The 20,894-nt window shown below is 39.3% G+C and overlaps 2 protein-coding genes across 2 annotated transcripts in view; both read right to left on the bottom strand.

Annotated features, from left to right (window-relative positions):
- Nucleotides 1-19,273, bottom strand: part of side-III (sidestep III) — a 107,940-nt gene extending 88,667 nt beyond the window's left edge. Inside the window, 1 exon segment of the mRNA XM_032439087.2 lies at nucleotides 18,387-19,273. The gene's annotated coding sequence lies outside the window, so the exon portion shown is untranslated.
- An 830-nt stretch (nucleotides 19,274-20,103) lies between these two features.
- On the bottom strand, nucleotides 20,104-20,650 carry LOC6635178 (uncharacterized). The gene is made up of 2 exons (XM_002058546.4): nucleotides 20,351-20,650; nucleotides 20,104-20,287 (listed from the first exon to the last, which is right to left on the bottom strand). Exons 1-2 carry the CDS (start codon nucleotides 20,498-20,500, stop codon nucleotides 20,264-20,266), a joined length of 174 nt encoding a protein of 57 aa, XP_002058582.1. The 5' UTR covers nucleotides 20,501-20,650; the 3' UTR covers nucleotides 20,104-20,263.
- Between the last annotated feature and the right edge of the window lie 244 nt (nucleotides 20,651-20,894).

Here is a 20,894-nt window from a genome sequence, read left to right as displayed (position 1 = left end):
GAAAAACGTAAAACGTATATTCTAAAATATAAAAGCTCAGCTAGTAAACAGGACCTTTTGTTGTGCACCTGCAGCATCAACTAATTTGTGCTTAGACAAAGCCAAACGAAGTGAGCAAACTTTTGCAGCTTAACTGTTGGGCTGATGCAGCATGCAGCATGCTACACATGTAACTAGCTGTAGGTTACTTCATCCACATTTTACGCTCGACTTGGCCAAACCAAGCTAGAAGAAATGGCTGCTGCTGCCTTCTGCGTTGCCAGGCACGCAGTAAAAATGTATGCCCCATGCCCGCATACCACATGGCCCATGCCAGGTGGCCGGGCTGTGCGTCTAACTGTTTGCCGCACCTGGCCAAAAACTCTGCCGACAAAATAAACTCTACTCAACTGTTGAAAATCAACTGGCGACCCCAGAGCGCACACCGTCCCGTATACGTGGTCCACAAAAGTTTGCAATCAATTTTTGCTCAATTTTTATTTTTTCTTCACCATTCGACCACCGCAAATACTTGGGAAACATATTGAGCGGTGCAGACGTAAACTTATTCGCACAACCTATGTAATAGATCAAGTACAAATAACGTGGCAGAATGGACTTGAATTAAGTTCTGCTGAACTAAATTTACTGGCACTATAAGCCTTACCCTATTTAATATGGCGAAGCGCTTGGTTTTCAGTTTAGCTTTGTATATTAAACAACATCAAATTGACTGTCAATTCAGTTTTGTGATAAACAAACATTTTCCCTTACTTATATCAAATTTCTTAGATTTTTAATTATAAAACCAAGGATTAGGTCCCTTTGTTTTCTTCTTCGATTGCTCAACACTCTTCGAACCACTGTGCACTGTATACATACATATATTTTTATTTGTTATATGCTCATACAATACACGTATACTAACTAAAATACTTTATATATGAACTGCTTTTAGCCAGCTGCCGTCTTAGTTTTCTTTAATTGAATCTCGGTAATCAGTTAAATAGATCTGCCAAGTTTTGAATGCTGGATATTTACATAAGTTCTCTACCTTTGCTAGCTTTGGGCCAGGCTCGTTGCCCATTTGCAGCCGCCGCAACGTCTGCTTTGTTGCTTTGTCTGCTCGTGCATATATATAAACATGTATAAGTAAATACTTGGCTGTGTGCGGATGTGCGTGTGTGTTTTGGCCAACAGTTGCCGCAGCCCAGTTTCCATTTCGTGCTGCTATTTTGCCAGCAAGTTAAAGTGTTTCGCCACGCACTCCAATAAAAACATCTGCACGCACACACACACACACACATCCAGAGCGAGCCAGGACTATGCCAAGCTAAACCATTTGAGTGGTGCCACGTTGTTTGTTGTGCCAGTTTCGTGACGAGCAACTCTTGCGTTACGCATACGCTGCGTGGGCCCGTCGATGGTGGCACGGATTGCCAGACACTCTAACCGGGAGCTGTGGCTTGGCCGCTGCTCTTGGACATTTATTATGTTTATCTAGCATTCAATTTGGCTGGCCAACCTGTTTACCAGCGTTTGCATCAATGTTTGCCGCCCGTCTGTGCCCGTGCGGCATATGCTCAAGTGTTTAATAGCTGAATACCAAGTGGCGGCTGTCATCAGCAGCTGCTCAGGCTCAATAAAATGTACGGCATGCAGCGCAGCCGTTGTCCATATATTTATATATTAGGCCATTTGTTACACTTCACTGGCTGTGTGGGGTTTTAATAAATATTAATTGCATTAATTCAATGCTAATTAAAAACCGATAACAAATCCAAGCGTGCACAAAGCAAATGCCGCCTACACTCAAAGCTATCTAAGGCCAACGCGGAAGTGTGCGTGCTTTTGTGTGTGCGTGTGTATCTCTTTCAAGTCCAGGCGACGCATAAAAATAACTCATACCCCAAAATGGAATGATATAGGGGGTTTTACGCAGTGTCAGGGCAAAATATGTCAACGTTACTTAAATTTGAACATTAACATAGCATTTGCTATGCCCAACCAAGCGAGCCCTTTGTGCCGACGCAACCTGCCCCCGCGCACAGGTGTCAATTTTGTTGCCAGCGTCGGGTAATTGCCGTCAGCTTCTTGTTGCCATTACAATTCTTGTTGTGCAGGACAATTTGCGAATGTGTGCGAGTGTGTTCAAGTATCGCATTTAGTTGCACGGTCTCTGGCTGTGGGGGTGAAACAGAAGGAAGAAACCGTGAAAGTACACAGTGAAAAGATCAGGGTAAACAAAATCTATAGGTTTTCCCTTAAATCAAAGATTGATATTGTTTAGTCTAAGAACGAAATTCGAATTTTTAAAACAATTAGAGACGCAAAGAAATCAAGAATGCTTTACACTCACATTAAGTATATTTATATTGAATACTGAACATGTTAAAAGTAAATTCGATCGCGATATTGAATTTACAAAAAGGTTGACAAAGCAGCGGCAAAAGCCTATCAATAGAAAAATAAATCGAAAGTTATCGATATCGATTAAGATATTGATAAATAATGTTCTTGATAAAAAAATAAGCTTTCTTATTAATCAGAAGCCAAACCAATGTATATAATAATATAAAATATGAACGTTTAAAACAGTCGAGACAAAACGTAGAAGAAATTTTAATGAAAGACGTGATGAATTAAATATCCAACTATTGTCAAATATATCGTGAGCCTTCATTCATAATTGTTAATTTTTAAATTAAAATAAGAGATTCCTATTGCTAAAGAACTAAATATTCAAGAGTTAAACGTTTTATTGGCCTCTTATTCCATCCCCTTACTACACGAATTGATATAGGTCATTTGTTCTTTTGAGTGTAGCAAAAGCAGCGACAGCGGCAGGCAAACAGACAAGTTGGAGTAGAAAATTGGCGGTGACATTGATGGGGTGATACCGTAAAGACCATGGAAAAGGGGGCGGGGGGTTGCTGGAGCTGTGCGGCAAGCAGGCCAAATAGTGGGCGGACGCTGGCAGCAGCAGCCACCGCATCCAGCTACAAAGTACACAAAAAGTTTTCTAATTATTTTGTCATTAAACGCACACAGAGTCACAAACACACACAGGCGCTCACACGCACACACACACAGCAGGCTTGTTTACAAGCATACACATGTTTGTTGAGCTATAAAAAAGGGTTACGTATCCAAGCCAAACCCACACACACACACACACAGAGAGAGAGAGAGAGGGACACATACACGCCTTAGCTCCAACGAGCGGCAGACACGAAGCAACTTTTTGTCCTAATTGTTTCATTTCATGAAATGAAGGTAAGAAATTTTGGCAGCTGTGCGTATATTGCCCTAGGTTGTTGTGCGCACAAAGACACACACACACACACACACCCACACATATACACAGTTGCTGCATTAAAGAAGACATCTACGCGCTGCACATAAAGCGATTAACACGGCGAATGCTTGAGGGCCTGATTGGTTGGTCGTGGGGAGGGGGGGCTGGTGGCACGCACTTTAACAGCCGCGCAACTGTGGCTGCCGCCTGGGTGCCTCCTCATCTTGTTAAACAACAATTTGTTGAATTAATATCATGCGCACACAGATGTGTAGCTGTATTTATGTGTGCATATGTACATCTGTGTGGCCTGGCGCATACTTCACTCTGCATGTCGCTGTGTGCTTTGCTCACTTTGACGTTAAGTCAAATACGCACACACATATATAAATATAGATATATACATATATTCGTGCTTAATAGCACACGACGCTCCTCTTTCATATCATGTTGTCATGTCTGCTATAATTTTGACATTGCCTTCGGCTGCGGCGGCTGCTGTGACTTGGGACTAAATTAATGTTGCTCCATTGCCAGAAAAAAGTTTTTATTGCTGATTACCAAGCCAAGCAAAACAGCTTGGAATCAAAGTGGATTGTTTCAGCTACGAATTGTTAAAACTTTTTTTTTTTACCATTTATTCAAACATGCATAAATGGGCCGTCACCAAACAGCTCTTGTGTCCAAAGAGCCAAAGTTCAGAGTACAACGATTTGTGTGACCAGCTGAAGCTCTTTCTAAATTTTAAAATCTTCCTAATCGCATTTGAATATTATGTTTAATCAATTATATTGCAGAAATTGCTTTTGTAGTCTAGCATGACGATAAACAAATTGGGATATCAATACACAAAGCAGATAATCCTAGCGATAAATAAAACTAACTGGTCAAGCTCTCCGAAAAAGTAATAAATAAAAAAAAGTGGCCCATTTTAATCGGAGCTGAAGCTTAACTAAGCAAATGAGACCAATTTTAAATACCATTGAAATAGTCTGAAAGGTAAACAACTTCTAGTAAAATTCCATGTTTATCGAAAAATTAAGATATTGATAAAATGTCAGCCTATCCGGGAATATATCGTTATATATAAGTTTTATTTTCAGCTTAAGGATATCTTTTAAAACATTGCGATGCACCAGAACGATTTAAAGGATTAAAAGTAGCCAACGCCAACTGCAATCTGAAATCCCTGTCCGTCTGACTGGTTATGTGTGTGTGTGTGTGTGTACGTCAGTGTGCTTGTGTTGGTGTGCGCCTCTCATATGCACACAGGCGCAAAACGCAATCCACTAAATTGCGCGTTTGTAAGTGAAAAAGCTGTGCAATTACTCAGGAGAGCAACTTTCTGATTCAACTGCAACAACTGCTGTCAAAATGTCATAAATTGAGTGCTGCCTCTGGCCAACAATGAAAAGAAACAGAAATGAAACATTTAAAGGCAGCAAAAGCCGCTGCTGGTATACCCTAACCAAACTAGGCTAATTTCACTATTAGATAACAACTAACTAACTGGAAATAACTTTCAACGAGTTTCCGGATGTCCAATGATAAGATAAACTTATCTTTTGAGAGCTTTTTAGTTTTCAGGCACTTGAAATGTGCTTATGATCAAGTTATCATAAATTTTGTTTTATTAAAAGAACAGTGTACTTTTGTTTTTTTAGCCTGAAAAGTACAGTAGACACTCGCAAAATAGAATTAAGTAATTCTGAGAGTGGATAGAGTTTTCTAACACTTGGGATTTCCAATGCAAAAAGGGAGAACTGTTTTCATATAATCAACTATGTTTTTTATATTTACTTCTCTAAAAAATTCATTTTTGTTTCATGGCTGTATCACACCCTCTCCCTTTTTACTCTAATAAATACAGTGTGCGCTCGCTAAAAAGACTTCATCGTTTCTAGAAAGTTTAATACGAAATAAGAATACACAATATATAGGGTCTAATGCTGAATGATGATAATAATATATGATATATATACTTAAACTCGGTAAGAGAGAATATATTAACAATGAAGTGATAATCAGATAGATTAGAAGATACTGTAGTAGTGTAGTTTTTTAGTATCTCAAACATATTTGAAAGAAAAGTAGATTGTGTACCGATATATGTCAAAGAAATCAAGTACAATCAAGTACGGCAAACCGAAACTATGTGTTGCATAAGAAAACAATCCGATGGCATACTCTAATTTCCACAAACTCACTCATTACCTCTCTCTCTCTCTTCATCTCTTTTTCGCTCCCGCTCTCTATTCCAAAGAGATACACATAGACTTAGAGACTTATAGAGATGCGCCCGTGCCGTCCAAACTGACAGACAAACAGACAATTAAAAAGCCCTCGAGTACGCCAACTGTTTGACTGCATTTGCAGCGCTCTCAAATCTCTGGAGCCCGTCCATGATTTTAGTTTCGTTACCTCCCAGCGGCACAGGCAGAGGCCGACGCTCAGCTGGGGCGGGTGTGGAGCTTCTGCGAAAGCTGTATGAAATTATTGTTAGTATTCAGTGTAGGAATACGGCTACAAGAAGGCCTCCTCACTGTGGCTGCTGCTGCTGCTGCTGCTGCCAACGACTTTTGGTTAAACGAGTCATTTTCATGGCAGTATCGAAGCAGAAGCAGAAGCAGCAGCAGAACAAAGCCAGGCAGCAATATATCGAAACATTTGCCAACGGTTTCAAGTGGTTCGGTTCGCATTGGCACCGCCACAACTTTACTCAATTACGTTGCCAGCACCAACCGCCCCACCCACTTTAGCTAACTGCTCTCATACACTTAAAGAAATATGCCATACTTTAAACTGGTAAATGCACTTTATATGCTATTCTTTTATTAAAAATAGCAGAAAAGCTTACTTGAATTAATTACCAAATATTTATTGCAAGAATTTGCATACTTTAAAATGTCATCTTTTTCCTTTTTGTATATCAACCAAATCCTTCTTGATTTTACAAATAAGCTTTTTATTACAAAAATAAATAAAAGATAGCTGGTCATGAGTGCCAGATACCTATTACAGACATTGACATACTTAAACTAAGCTAAAAACTTTTCAATTCAGATATACAAAATATTTTATTATAGAACCCACTTATGCCGCTAAAAAGAGCAAGGCTAAATTTTGGCGAATATTTGTGCACGCTTTGACCCCGAAAATTCTTGATATATTGTTTTTCTCGAAGTGTAGCAGTTGCTTATTGTCCCCGGCCAGCCCTCTACGAAATACACGTCAACTACTTTGGTAGACTTTCTGAACGAGTTGAGCTCACCTCTCAGCTATGAAATCAACGACTTTAGTGCAAACTTTCAACAATTTGCGTTTTGGCCACGGCCTGGCACGGCGAAGGCAGCAGCAAATCGAAAGCCAAAACTTTTTGACTACTCGCAGCAGGCAGGTTAGCCAGGTGAGGCAGGTGGGCCAGGTGAAGCAGTCATCTAGCCCCTGGCACGACCACACAGCACGGCATTCGGTAAAGTTTACCATTGCTGCTGCACAAATACCCAACGGGCTGCTTGATAAAAGTGAGGGCTCGTTTGCCATGTGCCCCAAGGGGGCGGGGTGCGGAAGGGGGCAAAGACGGCGGCGACGCAGCGTTTACATCTACATTAGCGACGCTGCCGACACTGATATCAAAAGTATTATGTGAATGTGTATGTGTATGCGAGTGCTTGTGTGTGTGTGTATGTGTGTGTATGTGATTGTTTTTGTATATAAGCTGCGGCATGGGGCCATGGCACGCATCTAACCATGCGCCGAACTTTGATGAGCTGTTGTAATAATAATACGTCCGAATGTCGTCTGGAGTTATGGTAAATCAACGCTCACCCACTTACACACACACACACACCGTCTGTGCATGTGTGTGTGTGTGTGTGTGTGGGATATTTGTACAAACAGTTGGGCCAAAAGTTGTAAAGTTTCCGACAGGCGCCTTCAACTGCACTCGAAGGTGGCAACTAAATTATTTGAAATTGTGGCGCGTTCCCAACTCAACTTTCGCATAATTTTTTTGCTAAAGCGACAATTATGATGGGCATGAATGCCACGCCTTAGGCTTAGGGATCAATAAACTTGAAAGGTTAATTAAATGGGCCAAGACGACAGGTTGACAGATTTCAGCGAAGCAGAAAGCGCCGCATTAACTCTTCTAATTGAGTATATTTATTCTATATTAGCAATTGTCGAAGGGCTTTTCATTTATTTAACCACTCAAATTCAAATAATAACAATTCAAATAGTTTCGAAAAGTTTGATTTCCACTCGAAATGCACTCGACCCACAGAGCAGCAGCAGTCACAACTGCGCTGCCTTCTGATGGATTTGCAGTCAATTTGATTGATTTGTTGACAGAATGAGAGCCACACTGAACAAGTTAATTGTGAACTGTTTGACACTTGGCAAATTGCTTTGGCTTAACTAGCAATTTACCAAAAAGCCCCAAAAACGGAAAACTTTGCACCAGGTCTTACAAATGCTTAAACCCTTTGCCTGCCCTAAACGCGGCAGTTAAATTACGAAGACAGGCGCATAAATACGACTCACGAAATCGGTATAGCTATCAAATACTATAGATCTATATACAAGTGAGTTATTACTCTGACAACTTGAATGAGGTATATCGCATCGTTATCGGCCGACGTCATCATCATTCACAATGCTGGGCCACTGAAAGCATGAAAATCACAATCAAACAATGGCTACGATGTGGGCGACCATTGCGTGTTGTCTGTAAATAACACGACCAAGGGGGTCCTTCGGCTGGGCAGGGTGGGTGGTTGGGGCGGACAGTGACTGTGCCCATTGAGTACAGTATATATGTACATGCATAATGCTTTACAATAAATGTTGAGCTCCATAGTTGTAGATACAATGCCATTGCAGAGCATCTGATTAGCACACACTTGAATTGTTGCTTTGTTGTATGTCTCGGCCTCGGGCTCGGGTCTAAAGCGGGCTGCTTCGTACACACATAATGCCCATTGTTAATGACCGACGGGCCGTTGCGTCCAGTTGGTCGCAATTTATAATTTCTGTTGCTTGAGCAACAGCAGCAGCAATCAAATTTCTCAATTTGATTTGTATCAATTGCCAAAATGAACTTCAATGGACATGCAAGCCAACACCTTTTCTGTCCAAAAAGGGGTTTCCAAAATTCCCCAACAATGAAAGCTGACAGCTGCTGTTGCTGTTGCTGTTGCCTGGCTTCGTTCTGTTTGCCTGTCAGTCGTTTGTTTACATTTTATTGTTATTGTTGTCGTTGATGGTATTAATAAATTATCTCTATCAAGATTCACGCTGGCCATGCTTTTCACAAACGTTTTTAGTGTTAGATTTGTAAGCGCTTTTCCTTTTTTCCTGCGTCTCTTGGCCAGGGAGGGAGCGGCTGGGCAATTTGTCTATTGACTGTGGCGCACATTATTTTCTAGCTGGTTAAATTTATTTACACGCATAATGCATGCTAACGAGCTCTTTGTTATTTATATTGTTAACCATTACGATCATTTAAATGGCCAACATAAAATGCATAATAAATTATTGACAAGTCAACAGCTTATGGATAATAAAATCAGATTGTTCAATTAAGAAAAGAGATACCCTGTAATGTAATGCTATGAATTATGCATATACTAACATTTAATATGCATGAACATACTCTATATTATATACTATCTTATATATATAGAACTATACGAAGAATCGCGCGAAGACTTTTGTATAGCGAAATGACCTGCTTTCCAAGATATTTTCACGCATTTACGAGCTTCTATTATTCTGGCATATCTGCAAACACGCAAGACAAATGTGTACAAGGGTATTTAACTTCTCTTGTCTTCATGACTTTTATCCAAGATATGCTTTTCTGTCTTTTCAAATTTTCTCCACATATAACTATTACTTCATATATAAATAAAGTTATTTAAATTAATTAGAATTCTGTTTTTGCCGTCTTGAAAAAAGTAGAAACTTCAATTATAATTTGCTAAAAATGCCGGCCAACTAATCCGATAAATCATCTAATAGTGCACATAGAAAAAATTGAATCAGCATTTGCATCCAGGGCCACATCAACGTCAGTTTAGCTAATGCAGTCATTTTATGCGAAAGGACACGCCGTTAGCATGGCTGGCAGCAGGACGCCAGCAGGACGACTCGCGTCCGCAGCCGGGTGCTAATAGTTTTTAAGCATAATGCAATAAAGATGAAAGTCCAAATCATGCTTCATCAACATCAACGTCAACAATATAATCAACTTGGATAAAGGGGTTGCCGGCGGCTGGGCGGGCAGAGAGACACAGAGATTCCGGGCCGCTCAGCTGGGCGGCTGCGGCTGCAGCGTCTGTTGGGGGCGTGCTCCTGAGTGGCGTCAAGGGCTGTTGCGTAGCGAAGCTGCTGACAATTCAATGTCCTGCTCAATTTGTCTGCACGCAAATGTGCAGCAGACCAGCCAAGTTCCTATTGTTGTTGTTGTTGGGCAATGGGGTCGTCAGGCGTTAGGCTGTGAGGCTTGTGCGACTGCAGCTTAGTCACTCAAGTGCACAGCACATTGGACGCACGACAGACAGCCGCTTTGTCTGCTGCTCCAGCTCCTGCTCCCTTAGCTCCTGCTCCTGTTGCTACTGCTGTCCGGTGTAAAAAGCGCAGCTGGCGGCATTTGCCGTCAAGTCCTCGCCCAGCTGGCTCGCCTGTCTGCCGGTGTCATCGTCCATGCTGACAAACAAAAGCGCCGACAACGAGCTCAAGGGAAGTGACTGCTGTGACTGACCCGGAAACATTAAAGGCACACCAACCAACCAGCCAAACCCTCCTCCTCCTTCCCTCCACAAAACCGACCACCCACGACCTCTCTCAACCCTATAGCTTTGTCTGAACTAAATGCGCAAAGTCGGTTCATTTCAGTACGCATACTAAAGCAGCATAAATATTAATAGTTGAAAATTAATCAACAGCATATATAAAAACAAGTACGAGTGCATTAGTCGGTTGAGCGCGCCTTAAAGATACCCTGTCACATTCATACGTGCGTACACAGTAACACACATGCACACACGCATGCACACATGGGAATTAATCCCTATGAGAATTATTATTCGTGATTAACTGCTTGTGTGTAGTTCGAACCTTATGAAATGTTTGGGAGAGACCATATTTATGTCTCTTATTGTGTCTAAAAAAAGAAGCTCCAAACTATACTTCCGAGAATGTTATCTCTTATAGTTCTAATAAATCGAGGAGAGGTATTCAAGAAGTTAAGTATTGTGGATTTGTGTATACTGTACGAGAGTCTATATGCGAAATGTATGTCTAGCTCTAATTAGCTTCGAGCTATGCTCAAAAACCTGGATCCGGAACCGGATCTCCACGTGAAGTGGAAGGAACTACGTTCAAAGTCTTTAAGGTTTGATTTCAATGGGTTCATATTTACAGACAAATAAAGGGACAGACGTGCATGCCTAGATCGACTCAGGTCGTCATGCTGATCAAGGACACATACATTTTTTGGAATCGGAGAAACATTCTGCTGCCTGTTAAATTTGAATAAAACGCTTATGCCCATATTCAAATAAGTTCAGGGTATAAAAAAGAAACATATATATATATATATATATATATATACAAATGCAAAACTAGTTAATTAGTTTTTGGCACGCACACACACACGCACAGTTTCCCATTTGTATGACTTACAGTTATAACATAAAATTGGCTGACAGCTGCCATGCAACAATTTGGCCATTTTGGCCATTTGGCTGGCCAAACATTGGCAATGCAATGCTGTGTGGCAGTGGCCATTACTAAAATATTAACAAACTCAATTAAAGCGAGCACTAATTTTGCCAGCAACACACACACACACACACACACACACGCACACACATTCGCACACATTAACACACGTATGCACATACGTGCGCATATTAGTTACATGTCTATGCATATGAATGCAGTTTTTGGCCCCGTGCCTTGGCATGTGTCTTTGCCGTCCAATTTATTGCCTCAAATAAATTAACAAAATTAAATTTAAATTCTGCATAAATGACCCCAGGTCAGCAGCAAAATGAAATGAAATTATTAGTTGCACTTGACTTGACTTAGCTAAAATTTAATTAAGCTTGGCCCATGTTTGCGCCGTAAATGCATATTTAAATATGCAGCTTCTGCCCAGCCTGCCAGCCATCTAGTGAACTTGAGCTGCCACAGTGTGTTGACGCTGATAATCCCTCAAGTTTTGTTGACAATGAGGGCTCACAGCCAGCGACTTTTGGCCTCAAAAAAGCATTGCGCATACGCCCCATGGGCCCAACAGCACTTGGCTTGCCACCACAAGTAATAGTTGAGGGTGAAAGCAAAAAAATGTAAAATGATATGCAGCACATGCCTCAGCCTTGCCGGCTGCATACACGAGTATTGAGACAACCGCAAAGAAGCAACAGAGCACAGCCTGGTGGCAAGCAGCTGGCAACTTGTGGCAAGACACGCCGCAAAGAGCAGCACAGCAGCCACTTAATAATTACTTGAACATTTTCATGCACTCATAAGAAGACGAGCCGAAGTGTTTGCTCTGAGTCTGTGCTGTAAACATGTGTTTACTTTAGTGTTAAGAAATGGCAACAAAAAAAACTGTGGCAAGAGTGCGCCACGTCGAGCGTGATCGACTTAAGAATATGCAGCACTAAATTTCACTAAGAAAATAAATATGCTTTGTTATGTAATATCTGATATTTAAATAATAAATAAATATTTACGTTTATAATATTTGTATATATATTTATGCGAAGTTAACATGTGATAGAAAATGAAATTATGAATTTTTAAAATAGAATAAAATAAAGTCCGTTTGTAAATGGAATCAAAGTGAAATGCAGCCCTGCTATATTTTTTGACAGTGAAACCTTTTTACAAACTCTTACAAGGAACATCTCTTATATTACAATACCCTACTTTGAAAATTTTCTTTTTAGGGGTATAGGGTATTGGAAACTTGTCACATAAGGTCGGGTCTGCTGCTGCTGATCTAATGAAGTAAAATGAATATGCTTTGCGCTTGAAATTTAATTGTTGCCTGCCTAAAGTTAACCTGAAATTTGAGCACACTTAATTCTGTTGCTTAATTAGCATAAATATTTTTCGCTAGCGACTTGGATTTATTTTCATAATTTTATTTGTGCTCACACACTCGAAAACTGCCGTGGGCAGCGCTTTTGGCTCTTGGCTTATTTATTTTTAGTTTTTCTTTTTGGCTTATTTATTTTCTGTTTTTATTTTTTTTACATGTGTGTTACGCGGCATGTGGAAAAAAGAAAAGTAAAACAAGGCTGCTTTTTGCTACATTTAAGGCGGAACTTTGCTAGTTGTAAATTTATTGTGTGTGTGTGAGTGTGCGGTTGGCCTGGCTGTAGACACAGAATTTTCTGTTCTATTTAGTTTGGTTTGTTGCCGTTGAATAAAACATTTTCACGGCTTGTGGGCTGGCAGCGACCCGCGAGGCAAACCTTCATATCAAATGTGTCTTGCACACGTATAAACAACGCCCGGCGAACGGGACGTATGCTTGATGTGTTTTTAAAGTGTGTGTTTATGCGATGCACAATGGCCAACCAACCACAAGATGTGCGAGAGACTGTGTGTGTGTGGGTGTGTGTTTTTGTTGTATGATATATGCATGTGCACGCCTTTTGTGTTTGCCACCAAATTCTGTTGGCGATGGTGGCAGTAAAAACCCTTTTCATTGCTGTTTACAGATCATTGACGTTGATTGTTTAAATGAAATGTTTGCTGTGTGCATTATTTGCTCTTACTTTTATTTACTTGGCGAAATTTGAGGCCAAATAGGGCGGGGTGTATGTATGTAATACACACCTATCAGCACACAACATTTGCGGCCACATAAAATCCTGAGAATAAGCTAAATATAAACACTGTCTGTGTGTGTGTGTGTGTGTGTCTGTGTGAGTGGGGCTAGTTAAAGTTATGGGCTTAGGGCACGCCCCAGAAAGTAGGCTATGTTTTATTGATAGCCATTTGAAAATGGTTGCAGGTTATAGACAGATGCCAAGCATGTGTCTGGCCAAAAATCTTTATTCGATATAGAAGCATAAAGCTATTAGCATTCAGCTGGCAGCAGGGTCTAGAGTAGCGAAACGGCCACGGAGTAGGGACACGGCCTAATCCTATAAGTAGACTAGCATTATGCAACACCTTAAAACGACTGGAACCAAGCGAGGCAAATGGTTTTGGGTCGAACCAAAAATTAGCTACGCTTGAAATTATATTTATATAGTATATATTTGTTCACCTTTATTTTTTCACTTTAAGCACTTTTTTGTTTCTCGTTCTACAGTTTTTGTTTTGTTTTTTTTTCATAATTATGTGAGCCAGCACAGCTGAGCACCAAAATTTAATTGCTTTTTCTTATTTGAACACAAAAGGCGCGCAATTAGCTGACCAACAAAGGCGGGCAAAGAAAGCCATTGAAATGCTTGGCCCAGGCACACTCCGAGCACTTCATAATTTATTGGCCCCAAGTCTCAACTTTGCACAGTTCCGAACTGAACTTAACTACAATTTGGTTTTCGTGTACATTTCCATTGTCATTCCAGCAGCAACAAGCAACAAGAACTTTACTTCATTTCCATATATGTTTAATTTTTATTCGGCTTTCCATCTCATTCTTAAAAAAAACAAACAATTGCGACTGTGTTTTTTTTTTTTGCATCTCTTGAATACAAACAAAAGAATTCATTATTTTACTGTTGTGCATTTAAATTTGATCCAACACACGCTATTTTCGCAAATTCACACACACACACACTCACGTATATATAAATATATATATATTCACACACATATATAAACATCAGGCACTTGCAGTTGATTTTAATCGCACTTTTCGTACGTTTTTTGAGTTTTGCATAAATTTTCCTTCTAGTTCATTTTGTTTACTTTGACCTGGTTTTTCATTTGCGTTATACGGCCCACAGTTTTCCGTTTTCCCGTTTTCACTTTTCTTTGTTTTTCTCTTTTAGCTGCCTTTTATGCGAGCCTTATGCGCTTCTCATTAAAACAGGTAAACAGAATCGCATCAAATTTGCTGATAGACAACAGATAACAGTTAAAACTTTCTGCAAACTGTCTGTGCTAATATGTGTGCGTGCGTGTGTGCGTGCGTGTGTGTGTGTGTGTGTGTGTGTGTGTGTGTGTGTGTGCTGATAAAGTCTGGGCGTTATTTCGGGGGCAGTTTGATTAGGCAAATTGAGGATAATGTTGATGAGCCAAAAGCCTTTTGAATGTTCTTGCTAAGTGTTGCGCATTAACTGCAGCAATTAAGCCTCAATTCAAGAGGCGATTATTTGGTAGAAAAGGGTTAGCTTTGAGAAAACATAAAAATGGATCATGAAAATTTATAATGAGCGAAAGAAACTTATGTAACATAAAATGTGATGGGCTCATGCTAGCCGAAAGCATAGTGCTCTTTCTTAAACATTATAAAAATTTATAAATTCTTTTGATGAATAAATTAAATAGTTATATTCATAGATTTCAGTATGTCCTTGTAGAATAATTTTTTAAACATTAATTATAATCTGTGTCGTTTTTACCTCTTTACCTCAACAATAAAAAAATAATAACCATATTTTTATTATTATTATTAGCTAAGACCAAGGCTAAAGCTAAATAACAAAATAACAAATTTAAATAAAATAGTATATATTATTCACAGTTCTATAAAAAAAAAGTGTGTTAATTATTTTGGCACTTAAACTTAAGGGTTATAATTTTGAGTTCTTCGTTTATTGAACAAATTAAAGATATCTAAACATATTTGACTAGACAGAATTCATTTTTTCCCATTTTGATATTAGCACAACCGTCAATTAATTTTCAAAACAATTTATTTTTTTTTGCTGTTAAAGGGAGTTTAAAAATATTGACGCATTTTCCAGCTCAAGAAACAAACAAAAGAAACACAAATTTTATATGGATTACAATTTTCCGCATGCTTTGAATTTGCATAGTCAGGCATACGAGCGAGTCCTAAATCAGCCTTAAAGTCAACACATTTCACGAGGCTTTATTTTGTTCTTTTTTTTTTGTGTTTTTTTTTTCTTCTTGGCTGTGCAACAATTGTAGGTCAACACAAATCAGCATAAGCTACAACTACATATCGGGCAATAACATTTTTATGTGTTAAAGCTTTGTGACAAAAGGCCAAAATACAAACGACAAATGCAAAACTGCCCAATAAAGATAGAGAAAGTCGAGAGAGAGTGTGAGAGAGAGAGGAAGACAAAAGCAAGTGGCAAAAGAAAAAATGGGAATGGAAAAAGTTGCTGCAACTTTGCCGCTGTGCTTTCTCCAGTGGCTGTAATAAATTTGGGCAGCTGTAAGCAAGCAACAAATGGGAATAAGCAAAACAAACGGCCATTGCAACAGTTCAGCACAAAGTCAGCAGGGGCGTTAGTCATGTGGGTGTGGCATGGCCGAAAGGGAATTGTTTATAAAACCCAAGTTTTTTTTTTTTGCTTTTACGACCAAGAAATAGAAAGCAGTTAAAATGCCAAGCCATGGATCAATTTTTGCTGTCTTGCTGCAGCTGCGCCACGCAAGAGAAAAAAAAAAACAGTTCAAATTGGCCCGAAAAAGTTCTTAAAACAATGCCATTTTGTTTAAAGAAATACAAAAAAATGCCTAAAAGCTCGTAAGTTTCTTTATACAGCCGGAAAAGGTTTTTTAAAACGTAGAACATAATTGTAAACTTCGCAATTTTATGTTCTAATATACAGAATATATTTCCTGCATTTTGGGAGTATATTTAAAAAAAAGGAATGTATTTGTTTTAAGAAATTAATTATTATTTATTTTAATATGAAAAAAAATATATATATTTATAGTACAACTACTGAATGGTAGAAATTATATTTTTATAAATTATTAAAGTCTGAAAGGTATTTTCTTCTCTTGCTACCAATATCTTCCAAATGTAACACAATATTAATAGTAGATTTACATATCTCCAAATTAAGAACAATTTTTTTTTCTTAAATTTAAGGAATATTTTTCTATGTCTAGCTGCAAAATTTGGCTGCTCGTCAAAGGTTTTTTTTGGCCCACGTGCGCTTGATACACTGTCAAAAATGTTGAGCTGCATGAAAACATGGAAACTGGTTGTGTGTTTTTTTTTTTTTTTTTGGTTTTTATTTGCACACACACGCACACAGGCAAACAAGCATGCGTATATGTATGTCATTTACATTTTATTCTATCTCATATCATGGCTGAGCGATTTCATTTTCATGCGTGTCCTGTTTGTTGTCCTGTGTGTGCGCCTGCATTTGTTTGTGTGCACAACTTGTTGTTATTCTTGTTGCTGCTGCTGCTTTTCTTGTTGTTGTTGTTGCTGTTCTTGGTTTTGTTGTAGTTGCTTTTATTTTGTCCATTTAAATGGCAATTGTTGTGGCATCTGTTGCTATTCCCGCTGCCTGGCTATCGCCAAAGCTCCCTTGCCGGCTGCTTTTCATCTGGTTTTCATGTTTGCTTAGCCTTGCCTACCAACGTATTTATTCAGTTGCATGCCAAGCCCCAAAAATAGTTTTAAATGTAATTTCTAGATGCACCTACTAACTTGCCACTTGAATATGCAGCGCCCCGAAAATGCCCCACTTGAATATGTGGAGTGTTACTTTTGGCAATATACTACAAGACGAGCAGACAGGCACGTTGTATGCATACACACACTACACACACACACACACACACACACACACACATACACACCCTGTTGAGCGCTAGTTTGCTGCGTTTTTTCGAGCCGCCTCTCAGCCAGAAGCTCATGAGTGCTGGTCCAGTTGGCAGGCACATGCATAAATATTATAAAACGTGCAGCTGGCTCAAAAGGTGAATAGGAGCTCAGCTCAAGCCTCCCCTACCGAAATAGTGAATAGGAGCCGAAGTCTCCCCCCGTCCCCCTCCTCGACTCTTTCATGTGTGTGGCCAAAGTGCTTACCCTCTGCTCTTATAAATAAGCCAGTTGGCTAGAATGCTCGGTATCTGCCTCTATATATTCCAAGTCCAACTGTCTGCCTGGCTTTTTGTCTGTTTGACAGAATTTACCTTTGGGTTTCCTTCTTTTTTTTTTTTGGCAAATGCTTTGACTTGTTGTTGCTGCTGTTGTATGAGCCTTTTATGCATGCAACGACAGCTAACTGATTTTAGCTCATGTAGTATCTGGCGTACTTAGGCACAGGTTGCACACAATTTTTCATTCTCAACTAAAAATACTATAAATTCTGTTGCAAGCACCAATGCGAGTAATATTTTCTTTAATCGTGCTTAGATTCTGAGAATTTCTGCACAAATTATGGTATTTATTTATAATAAAATATTGAAACTCTTTAAAAACACTGATACTATTGAGTATTATATTTATTTATAAATTTATTGGCACACAAACAAAAGGCTTTTAGTATTAATTTATTTGCTCGTTTGCTCACAATTTCGGCTGTTTGTTTGGAATTTTAAAATTACTCAAACTTCACGGCTATGGCTATTGTTCGGTCATTAAGCTGGGTGTGTGTAGGGCATGTGGGCGTGGCTGTGTGGCGCACCCAAGAAAAGTGAGCAACGAATTGCTCAATTTGCGGCCATGTTAAATAATTGCCCGATAACAGAAAATAAGCGCATGCAATTAAATGATTTACAACAAAGCCGGAAACGGAAATGCAAAAAGAACAAAAATATGATTTCAAGCTGCCGAATCTTGTATATTCTGCAAATGATAACAAGCGAATAAATTGCTTTGCTAAAAATAGATTTGCAGAGGGAGAAACATAAAGATAAATAAGAAAAGAAAGTTTTTATAAGGCAATAATAATTCAATTATTATTATTGCTTTTATTATTATTAATATTATTGTATTTTATTATTATTATTAATTATATTGTTAATCTATTTTATATTATTATTATATCATTTATATTTTTTATGCACATATATCATAAATTGTATGTACTTTCTATGGTTAGCGCAGCAGATGTCATATGTATAGTACTCTATTGCATAGTTAGGGTATGATTATGGCAAAATGATGAATAATAATTATGAAACTTACATGTTGTGCACTTCATTAAGAAGTGATTTAAATGCAAGTCAAGCCGCACGTTAAACAATGACAATTACCGGGGGCTGGGCCAACGCGTCGTATGCTTGTTATTAATTTTGCCGTTGAAAAATGGGACATGTGCGTTAAGCTAGGATTTAACAAATACCGTGCATTCGGAATATTTTCAATGTAAAGATGGAAACACAATTAACGAGCGCGTGTCGTGAGTCGCGGCTGAGCTTGAGCGACGCATGTGATATTTATGTGAAAATCGACAACAAAAAATGTCCACAAACAACGTGTAAAATACTTTCGAGCTGAACACGCGCACGTTATACTTTTTGTGAATTAACAATTTTTAATAAAGTCATACACACGCACACGACTGAAGCAAGCACACTGGCTGCTCATTTAAACGCTGAGCCGGGACGGGCCAAGGCCTGGGGTAGCTGCCACGCCTCGCGTCGCGTTGCGTCGCGTCGCGTGAACACGGGCCTCAAAGATTACAAATTGGAATGCAACAAGCAGCAATAACAGCAAATATTTCGCCCGGTTGCATCAATATTTAATCTGTGTTTAACATTTCAATCAGCATTTAAATGCAACGATACGGCCCGGTTTATGCATATGCGAAATTGTAAAATAAATAATTAATTTTTGCATTTATTGTATTTTTTTTTTTTTTTTTTTTTTTGGTATTTTTGTATTTGCTGCACACGCCAATAAAATGTAATAACACACACGGACACACTGGGGCACACACTAACAGAGATTTGGTGGATTTGGTTCAAGTCGATTGTGCCCTTTTTGCGATTTACTAACGTTTTGGGTACTAGCTGGACGCGTATCCTTGAGCACGGTGTAGCGCCACGTTCCGACACGAATACGAAACTGAGCGATGCCAATGGCAAAAACTGGCACGAGCCATAGAATATCCTTGCACGCTCGGCGCCAACCAAACCGGGGATATTTTCGTGTCGTGCCACATTTGGACGATGTTGTCGTCGTCGACGTTGAGTCGTCGTTTTCACTCAATTTTGCCGAATGAAAGTAAAATGTTTTTTGTAATATGGCGTGGACGGGGAGCGAGAGCGGGTTCGGGGTCGGGTGTGTTAGCCAGCGCTCGTCTTCAGCCGGATTGTGGCCTGCGGCTCGGCGTTTGAGTTTGTTTTGGTTTAAATTGCATTCGACTTGATGATGCTTGAGGCGCCCCAGAAGTGGGCCTATCCCAAGCACTTTTATTTTAGCTTTGCCAGCCTGCTGTTTGATTTCTTCTTTTTTTTTTTTTTTTTTTTTTTGTTCTTCCTCTCTGTGAGTTTGCTGAGGATTCTTACAGCACTTGAGTCAATGCGAATGCAAATGCAAATACAAATAACTAGTTCAAGTGCTCGGCTATTTGTGTTTTACAAAGCTTGACTAGACCCATCGAGCTCCAAGTGCTAATTAACGTTACGGAACTAATGTTTAAATAATAATATGGTATATTAATTGCCTCGAGCAGCTCTCAGCTCTATGCCTAGACGTGCCTGATTATTTTACGCTTAATTTACTTTTAAATAATTTATCTCAGCTATTATTTCATTAAACTATATACTCTAGTAATGCTCTAAGATGCTTTTAAGAGAAAATTTCCTAAGAGAAAGAAAATCTCTTAACTTTGCACGCATGCGCCTTGCGCGCCTTCCAGTCGCCTCTTGGGTAATATAAGAGTGGTTTTTGGTCAGGTACTTTTGCGCTTTATTCAGTAGAGTAAAGGACACAAGTTTTAACGGCAATTCGTATTTAATAGTATCTTAAGCAACAAGCTTTATCATATAAAAAGAAACGAGTCTGGTTTTGTTAGAGTTTCAAATAAAAGTTTGCCGTCAACTTGAATGTATTTAGTGCTACATTTTCATGATCTTCCATATCTGCAGGGCAAGAAGAATTAGTTCGATTTAATATAGTTATGCATGTATATGTTTTTCACTTACCCGATCATGAGTGTTGGGCATCGGTGTGCGTATGACCGGTTGCTTTGGACCGGGTTTTGCATCCTTGGTATCTTTAGTATCCTTGGTGCTTTTGGTCGCTTTACCTGCCGGTGTCGGCTTTGGATTGGATGTGCTTGGCTTTTCAGGCATTTTAAAATTTGTTATATATTTTTATTCGGAATTTTATTTATCGTATTCTCTATCGCTGCTCAGATAGGCGGCAAGCTGTTCAGATTCGTTGGAAATACAAATTTTGTCGGATTTTTGTTGTACATATTTTGAATTTAATGTGCCGCCTACTAGCATCTGACTAGACAGTGTAACCGTCACCAGCATATAGGTGAAATATCATACAAAATGTCTGAGCCCTAGTGGCCTCAGGCCAAGTTAGACAAGGAGTCAAGGAGTCAGCGAGTCGGGCAGTCAGCCAGTCAGCGAGCCATTCGTCAGCAGCATGTCAGTTGCTATGACTACACACACACACACACACACACAGACACACACACATACAGTCACACACATGCATATATACTCATACATAACA

Source organism: Drosophila virilis, chromosome 2 (genome assembly GCF_030788295.1).
Source record: "Drosophila virilis strain 15010-1051.87 chromosome 2, Dvir_AGI_RSII-ME, whole genome shotgun sequence".
Lineage (NCBI taxonomy): Eukaryota > Metazoa > Arthropoda > Insecta > Diptera > Drosophilidae > Drosophila > Drosophila virilis.
The sequence above is the reverse complement of the archived record's forward strand: the minus strand, read 5'-3'. Positions and strand labels throughout refer to the sequence as shown.